The sequence below is a fragment of the Trifolium pratense genome, linkage group LG2 (assembly GCF_020283565.1).
Source record: "Trifolium pratense cultivar HEN17-A07 linkage group LG2, ARS_RC_1.1, whole genome shotgun sequence".
In the NCBI taxonomy this organism is placed as follows: Eukaryota; Viridiplantae; Streptophyta; class Magnoliopsida; order Fabales; family Fabaceae; genus Trifolium; species Trifolium pratense.
Genome location: NC_060060.1, coordinates 12,773,677 through 12,782,295, shown reverse-complemented (window position 1 = coordinate 12,782,295; position 8,619 = coordinate 12,773,677). Strand labels below are relative to the sequence as shown.

Here is an 8,619-nt window from a genome sequence, read left to right as displayed (position 1 = left end):
CAACTTTTGCAATCAGAGTTGTCTCCAGAAATTTATGAAAATATCCAGTTCAATATTGAAATCTTCAATGAACAATGCCCAAGTCATGGTTTTAAAGGAGGTACCAAGGTCACTAGCTTCAATCATAATTTAGAAGGATAAGTTTGTGCTCGAATTCCTTGACTTCTTGCTAGCTGTTCAGGCCATGTTCGTGAAATCCACTACAAGTGACAATTTTATGGCGACATTCTTAATGTTTACATGGAATATCAGTGCTTGTTATTTAGAAAGGTTGTGTCATTTAGCCAATGAAAAAATGGCGGAATTAAATTCATCAGTGAGGATAATACCATGGGACCCAGGGAAATCTATACTTTTATGGCTAAAGTTGTTTGTGAATGTTATTGGAAAAATTCTCTTTCAATATATGCTTTGCTTAATTAGGCATATAGCAGATTCTCAGTCACTGCCGGAAGGTTTGCCTGAAATTTGGCGACTAGATAAGGAGCTTGAGGAGGCCTTGGACATTAGAAAGAATGAACAAATGAAGGTTGAGGTTTTGGAAAAAGGGAGGAGACTACATACATTTCAGAATTCATGGGAGCCAGTAATTGAAGTGCACAAAGAGTTCTCAGGATTCCTCCTTGAGGACAAGGAGAATTTTGAAGGGGGCGGTATTGATAGTTATGACAGATTTTATAAAAGGAAACTTGGGCAGAAGGATACAGCTAATCATACCATTGTAGGAATGTTTCCTTATTCGGCGAGGGAAGAGAAAATAGATCTGTATCTGATTGATTAAATAGTAGAATGTTCCCTGCCATTGTTTTTCATGGATTGATTTTAATAGTCACTCAGCTGAATCTCAACCAAAGCATCATTTGATTTCAATTGTTTGTCTTCAGAGTCGTTCTTAACTTTGTCAGCAATCTGTACACTGTCATTGTCTGATGAAGATGCCATTTTTTCCACTTCGAGGAAATCGTCCATCAGTTCTGAGATAGTTTCACTTTTGTGACTCTCAAATTTAACTGAGCTTCTAACTCTCCTTACATGAAAATGATCAGAAGTTGAGTCTGCAGATGACTCAACAGGACTTTCCGGATCCTCATGCCAACCATCAGAAGTTGTTATTTGTTGCTGTTAAGTTATGACACATATGAATAATGGTACCAAACTCAGTTATTTGACTGCTTCATATTAATAGCTTGCACAGCCTGCAATGTCTGGTGTGCTTTCACGAAGCTGCCATGGCTGTCACAAATGCACAATCCAGCATATAGTAGACGTTGTCTTCTACATAGCAGGCGGTATCAACGTTACATTTGAAGCTTCCTCCAAGTAAAGCTCGCTTTTGCACTTCTGTCGCGTGTATTGTTGCTGTTCTTCATCTGAACTCTCAAGTCTCAACCACTCATGTAATGTCTCTCTTGCTCTTCGCATAAGTCAAAAATTGTTGGGAATTTGTCATTCCAACACTTTTGGTTTCTTCTCCACCATATTTTCCAAAGCATCATTACAATCTTGGCCATGTTTTCATTATCTATTTCCTCGAGCATGTCAAAAACCATAGGCACAAAACCACTTAGCATCATCAATGTAATTACTTACTAGTTGCCATACCTCAGTTTCCTACCAAACATCTCTAACAGTTGTGCACCCAAAGAAGCAATGCCACTCATTCTCCTCCATCTGATCAAAGTGTGGGCATTTGTTTTCGCATTGTACTCCTTTTGTATCAATCTTCCACGAACCGGCAGACACCCACATAAGGCATGCCACAAAAACAACTTCACTTTTTGCAGAACACGCATCTTCCAGAGTTTTTTCCAATTTCCTTAAGTTGAACATTTTTTCTTGTTCCAATATATGTCTATATAAAGTGTTGAGGATGATCGATTATACAAAGTACTGCTATGAAACAAGATACACTCATCAATTCATATTGTATTTTTGCTTAGTTTTTTTTTTTTTTGCTTGGTTAGTCTTTTCACCTACATGAGTTTTTTTTCCCTCCTAATGACTTGATGTCAACTCTTTAGTATTCCTATTTGTTAAAAATGTTTATTAAAAAGAATGTCAATGAAGAAAATCAAAGTCCCACATGCTAAAAATATTTTATAAAATAAAATGGACATCTATTGGTTGAATTGGTTGATTTTGTAGCTTTGATGTAGGTCCGAACAATTAAATATTAAATAGGGCTTAAAACCAATTCAATATACTCAGGAGAATCACAGACACAAACATCAGTGTCCACAACTTTTTACTATATAATATAATAATCTATGTACAACATCATGGGTGAGGTCCCTCTGATAACTCCTAGAAGTAACAAAAAGTGCTAGTGACTAGTTTTCTCTTTGGAAGAAAAAAAGTGACTCGAACCATGTGCATGTTGTTTCCCGGTAGCAGAACCGGAAGAATGGGAATGTGATTCAGTAAGCATATAACAACTCTGGCTTGACTCTGTTGAAGAATTTACTGAAATGTTGCATTCGGCGTCTGATAGACATGACATGGAACCAAAGTTGTGAGATGATGAAAACTCATCATTCACTCCTTGAATGTCAGAATTAGAAGATACACTGTATGCTTCAGCATGATCAATTTCGTCTGAGTTATTATAGGAGCCATTAGAATTTGACCAGCCATAATTCGGTTTAACCGATGATTCGTTTGTTTGAAGTCTTTTAGAGCCAATTTGTGGGCTCATTGCTTGTAATTGCCTGCCAAGTACATGCAGAGTCTCTTGACATTCTGCTAGCTTTTTCTCTGCAGCTGCTAGTTCCGTATCCTGTAATGACATAGGGTATCCGAAAACTATGATTGAACAATGAATCCAAGGATAAAAAATATGTAATAAAACATTGATCAGAGCTGTTTCTAGTTGAGGTTGGATCTAATTACATATTACATTACAAAACAGCTGCATAAGATACTGTCAAAAAATAAAACAGCTGCATAAGAATGCAGTTATGATCGGTTTGATGCAATTTTCTAGCAATAGTTATGTGGAGTCGATTATAACTTTATAAGTGACCAAACCGAAAAACATAAAAAACAATGAGCTCATTTATTAGTTTAACTTTTTGAATGTTTTTACATATATACCCCTATGGAAATGAAGTTAAATGGGTAATTTGAAAAAAGGTTATGCTAACTAGTACCCTTGGGGAACCAATTAAGGAAACACAAAAAAAAGTAAATTTTGCATTGAAAAGATTATTTTTTATATTTTTAAGGGTAAATAGTGTTATACCCCCTGCAAAATAGACGAGTTTTGCGTTACCCCCCTGCAAAATATTTTTTTGAGATTCCCCCCCTACAAAGTCAAGATTCCTTGCATTACCCCCTGGCTCAACAAGTGGACATATGACAAGGACGAATCTTGACGTGGCAGCACACGTGGAAATTAATTAATTTTTTTATTTATTTTTAAATGTCAACTCAGTAATTATTTATTTTTTAATTAAAAAAATTAAAAAAAAAAAAAACTTAAAAGTTGTTATATTTTTACGAACTTACTTAAAAGAAAGTTTTGTTATTTTTTTTTTTACTAAAAGTTGTTATTATATAAAAAAAATATAATACATTTTATATATATATATAATAGCAAATACAATAATGATAATAATAATAACTAATAATAATAGAAAGAAACAACTTTTTTTTTTACGGAAAATAGAAACAAAGAAGATAGAAAGTTGGGTTTCATTCACGATGAAAATAGATTTGCCATAACCCCCAAATTGAAATTGAAAACGAACAACAATCGCTGAATATGAACGGATCGAAAACGAAGATGAAACCGACGAACACCAAGAAGAAGGAAACGGCGAACTCGAAGAAAGAAACGACGAAGAAGAAGAACAAAACTGTGAAGACGAAAAAGAACAAAACTGAGTTGGCAATTTTTTATTACAACTTTCTTTTACCTAGGTTCGTAAAAAAAAAGTTTCTTTAAAAAAAAAAGTTTTTTTTTTTCATTTTTTTTAATTAAAAAATAAATAATTACTGAGTTGGCAATTAAAAATAAACAAAAAATAAATTAATTTCCACGTGTCATGCCACGTCAAGATTCGTCCATGTCATATGTCCACTTGTTGAGCCAGGGGGTAACGCAAGGTATCTTGACATTGCAGGGGTAATCTCAAAAAAAAAATTTGCAGGGGTAACGCAAAACTCACCTATTTTGCAGGGGGTATAACACTATTTACCCTATTTTTAAAAAGCAAACTACACAAGTTTCAAGACTCTTTTACCATGATATTTAGTTCCTTAACTAATGCCGCCCCAAGTGCAGTAGTTAGCATTTTCCTTTAAAATTAGTCGTATTTTATTTTGTTTGGAGGCCTTAAGAAAAAAGTTTTTTGGAGGTTTAGCAAGGGATTCGGCCACCTTATGCTTGCCGACACTGAAGGTTGAAACGTCAAAGGCATTCTAATTTTTACTAGGTTACTATTGAGGAATGTCGCATAGAAGTAGTCTCTTCCTAGATGAAGATTTAATCAAAAAAATCCCTAAGACCTACACAAACCTATTAATATAAGAGAGAAAGAGACTCCAACATAACTATTAGCAGTCCACATGCAGCTATTCCTTCAAGCATCTTTGGAAAAAGAGATGCATTTATGATTCCATCAAAAGTAACATCAATTTTAAGCAAAGAGAGCAATAAATGTTGAATCAATTCCATTACTGAACCTATTTGTTTATCTACTTTATGCAGAATGTATGATAATATATAGGCCACTACCACCACTGCATGTAAATAATGTAATGTGGATTACCTTCCGAGTATTGATGTCATTATTTGCTTCCGAATTCGATGCACACAACAGGCACTTGTCCCTTCAAGTTGCAAACAAACAGAAAAATCAGAAAGCACTCAAGATTCAAAGCTGAAAGCTCAAATTATACAGTTTGGAAAATATAATTTTGAACTAGATCATGTTTTAAGGGATCTGAGCTAACCTTGGCATTTTTTCTTCAATTTCTTTGTATCTAACCAAAATATCGTGATGACATTGTTTTTCCTCCTCGAGATCATTCTTTAGCTCATCAATCTTTTCCTTAAGAAACTTATTTTCAGCTTCTAACTCTTCTACATGTGTTTGAAGTGACTTATAAGACTCTGTCATACATTTCAGCTGAATCTCAACCAAAGCATCATTTGATTTCAATTGTTTATCTTCAGAGTCGTTCTTAACTTTGTCAGCAATCTGTACACTGTCATTGTCTGATGAAGATGCCATTTTCTCCACTTCGAGGAAATCGTCCATCAGTTCTGAGATAGTTTCACTTTTGTGACTCTCAAATTTAACTGAGCTTCTAACTCTCCTTACATGAAAATGATCAGAAGTTGAGTCTGTAGATGACTCAACAGGACTTTCCGGATCCTCATGCCAACCATCAGATATAGAAGTGATGCTTGGTGAATTGCTACAAATTCTACTTGAAGAATTTTGGTAATTAATTGCCAAATTTGATTTCTGCGAACTTCTTTCTTGATAAAGAACTTGTACCTCAGCTTCTAAGCTCTTAAGTCTGCCAACTGTTGTAGTGTTCAAGTTCCTAGAAGCCTGCAGTTCAGCTTTACTTGAGGCCAAAGCTTCTTTCAATCTCTTTGTTTCTTCTTCAAACAACTCCAATTGTTTCGACATATTAAGAAACTCGGATTCTTGCAAGCTACTTGTTTTTCTTTGATGGATTCCACTAATGACGTGGCGTGTACTTTCAACTTCGAGCTTCATTTGTGCCAATGCAGCAGGTCCAGGTAACTTCTTTCGCAAAAGACCGCGAAGCCGTTGGCACTCTCCCTCTAGATTGGTAATGATCCTAACATCCTCAGTGCGTTGTTTGTTTGCCACTTCTGCTGATTTCATAATCATGTCTTTCTCTTCATTGCGGATATCCATCTCCTTAGAAATCATATGCAGCTCATACTTCAATGAATTTATTTCTTTTTCATATGACTGAACATTCTTCTTTTGAAGCTCTAACGAGGACTCAACTTCAGACTTTTCTTCTTTTAGTTTCACTATTTTATTCGAACTTTCATGTAGTGATCTCAGAAGTGCAGCATTTTCACGAGCTTCTTCACGAAGTCCTTTATCCAATTTGTCTATTTCTGCTTCAAGCTCTAACTTGAATTTCTCCCACTGTTGAGATTTCATTAGAATCACGTCCTGTATTTTCTGCTCGCTTTCCTCCTTTACAGTTCTTATCTGCTTCATGCATTCTTTCAGAGCTCCATCTAAGTGAGTTGCTCTCTCATCAACACTAAGCTTTGAGAGGGTCATCGATTCAAGTTGACATCTTAAGGAAACTACTTCTGCATCAGCTTTCTCCCAACCTAAAATGCATACAAGTAAGAATCAACTTTATCTGATAATTTTCTATTAGAACAGCAACTCAGTTCAAAAGTAAAAACATACAAAAAAGCGGAGACAAAGAACACACGATGTTTGATCACGCTCTCTGACTGCAGTGCGACTGCAGTACCTTTCTACTAATCAAGATTAGGGTTTACAGAGTACAGCTTCTATTAAAATATATCGGTCCAGTTTACAAGATAGCGACTTGGCTTGCCCACTTATCAGTTACTATGAGCCATCCCAAACATTTCCTTAACAAGTAGAATATAGAAAATGAGCGATCTCTCTCACTATTTCATATTTCAACTACTATTGACGAGTTTTTATAAAGAAGTTATGTGGAATTATTTAAATATATGCATATCCGTGCAATAAGTACTACCTGAGACTGCTTCCTCGGCAACTTTTGCATGTTGTTTAACCAGATTTTCCTTGTTATCTAACTCTGAATAAGCTGCTGATAGCTTTGATTCCAAATCTTTTACTTGACCCTCCAGGTTCACAACTTGATCTTCCAATCCAGACATACGCGTGTATGACTCCATTGAAATTTGAACATAGTTCTTATTTGTGCAGTTTTCCTGCTGAACAAAGATATAATAAGAAAATAACATGACTAGTGAGAAATTTAGCTAGTTTTGCATATTAATTTTTTCCATCACAAACATACATTTCAAATTAAAAAAAGGACCTGATTTCCTAAATGTGCCACAGAAGATAAGGTGGAACCAACAGAGTCAGGTGTAACAAATGGTATATCCGCCTTTGTGATTTTATCGGACGATTTTTTCTTCCACGGCCAACCTCGACGGTCCATCTCAGAATTCTACTACCCTGCTCAAAATATACTCAAAATGAGGATTCTACTCAATGGCAACCAAAATCGATGGATTCTACTCAATTAGTTTTGTTGAATCGAAAGGGGGAAGCAAAATCGAAGGAAGGTTTAGTAGTGTGAGTTATTGAAAGAAGTTACAAGAGTATTATTAGAATGAGAATTGAAATATGGATGTTTTGGCTCTTTGAAGCTTCCAAGAAGGAATTTGAAGTTTGAAGTGTTAATTAATACTACTAGAGAGAGAGAGAGAGAGAGAGGAGCGGGGTAGTAACTAGTAAAGTAATGAAAGTAGTGAGTGAGTGAGTGGTCAAATGAGCGCGTGTGGGGTCACTGTTTAAACGCTCCTTGCTGCGGCTCCACCTTCATAACAAAAAAACAAATAACAATTCGGATTCGTACTAAAAAACGTCACCGTCGTCAAAGAATATATGCATTTTATTTTATTTTATTTTATTTTATTTTATTTTTGGACTAGAATTAGTAGGACAAAAGAAAATAAAAATATCATTATTTTTTTTTCATCTTATCCATTGCTTTTTCTTAGATTGAAGTTTCAGTGAGTTAGAATTTGAATTTATTAAGCTCAGAGAAGTTTCATAATTCAACGGGAATACGAAAGTTGAATGTGTGTATAGTATTAAATTTGTGGAAGATTATTATTGTTTTTAAAAGTTTCTTTTTTATAAGAGAGAATATACTACCTTCCTTCGTCCCTAATTATAAGAGTTTGTTTGATCACTACACGTACGTAAATGCACCATTTTGACCACTAATATCTTTAATTGTCTATTAGTAAAAATTATAAAAATTTAATATTTTGAAAATACTCATCAAAACAAATTGAACAAAATCTTATATGCTAATATTTACATTTATATTATTAAAAAAATATGATCAAAATAAAATAAATGAATAGTACATTTTTGTCAAACAGTGTCTTATAATTAGGAACGGAGGTAGTATATGTTTTTACAATTATTATTTTACATATATTACAAAAAAAAAAATGTAACATAAGGAGTTGGTGTTAGAATATCGAAATTTTTCACTTATTCAATTGACAAAATTAATACATTTAAAAAGTTGAAAAGAATCTAACAAAATGAACAATAAAAGATTTCGGGATAGGTATGAACATATCTAGGTATGGACATATCTATCATTGAGAAAAAGTTAAATTTACATTGGCTAAAAATTTGATTAATGTGTCATGGTATATATAATTGGTGAAGAGAACAAAGATATGTATAACATCACTTAATTTGGAGAATTTTTATTTTATTTTAATATGGAAGAGGTTAACGTGTGTCATAAAAATACATGTTATAGAAGTAAATGTGGAAATATTATCTTAGAATTTGTGTATTTAATATTTTAAGTATTAAATATTTTAAAAGTACATATTATGGAAGTAAATTTGAA

The 8,619-nt window shown here is 33.9% G+C and overlaps 1 protein-coding gene across 2 annotated transcripts; it reads right to left on the bottom strand.

Moving 5' to 3' along the window:
- Nucleotides 1-717: 717 nt before the first annotated feature.
- On the bottom strand, nt 718-7,454 carry LOC123907719 (filament-like plant protein 5). Of its 2 annotated transcripts, XM_045958087.1 has the most exons (6): nt 7,336-7,454; nt 7,051-7,193; nt 6,742-6,943; nt 4,957-6,337; nt 4,773-4,833; nt 2,114-2,776 (listed from the first exon to the last, which is right to left on the bottom strand). In XM_045958087.1, exons 2-6 carry the CDS (start codon nt 7,174-7,176, stop codon nt 2,324-2,326), a joined length of 2,223 nt encoding a protein of 740 aa, XP_045814043.1. In that variant the 5' UTR covers nt 7,177-7,193; nt 7,336-7,454; the 3' UTR covers nt 2,114-2,323. The 2 variants fall into 2 exon arrangements, with proteins under 2 accessions (XP_045814044.1, XP_045814043.1); XM_045958088.1 differs by having other exon boundaries at nt 718-2,776; nt 6,742-6,940; nt 7,051-7,429.
- Nucleotides 7,455-8,619: the final 1,165 nt, after the last annotated feature.

Coding starts and splice junctions, on each gene's coding strand:
- LOC123907719 (XM_045958087.1), bottom strand. CDS start 7,176: ATGGACCGTCGAGGTTGGCCGTGGAAGAAAAAATCGTCCGATAAAATC. Junction 4,834..4,956: donor ATTGAAGAAAAAATGCCAAG/GTTAGCTCAGAT, acceptor TGCAACTTGAAG/GGACAAGTGCCTGTTGTGTG. Junction 2,777..4,772: donor ATGACATCAATACTCGGAAG/GTAATCCACATT, acceptor ATGTCATTACAG/GATACGGAACTAGCAGCTGC.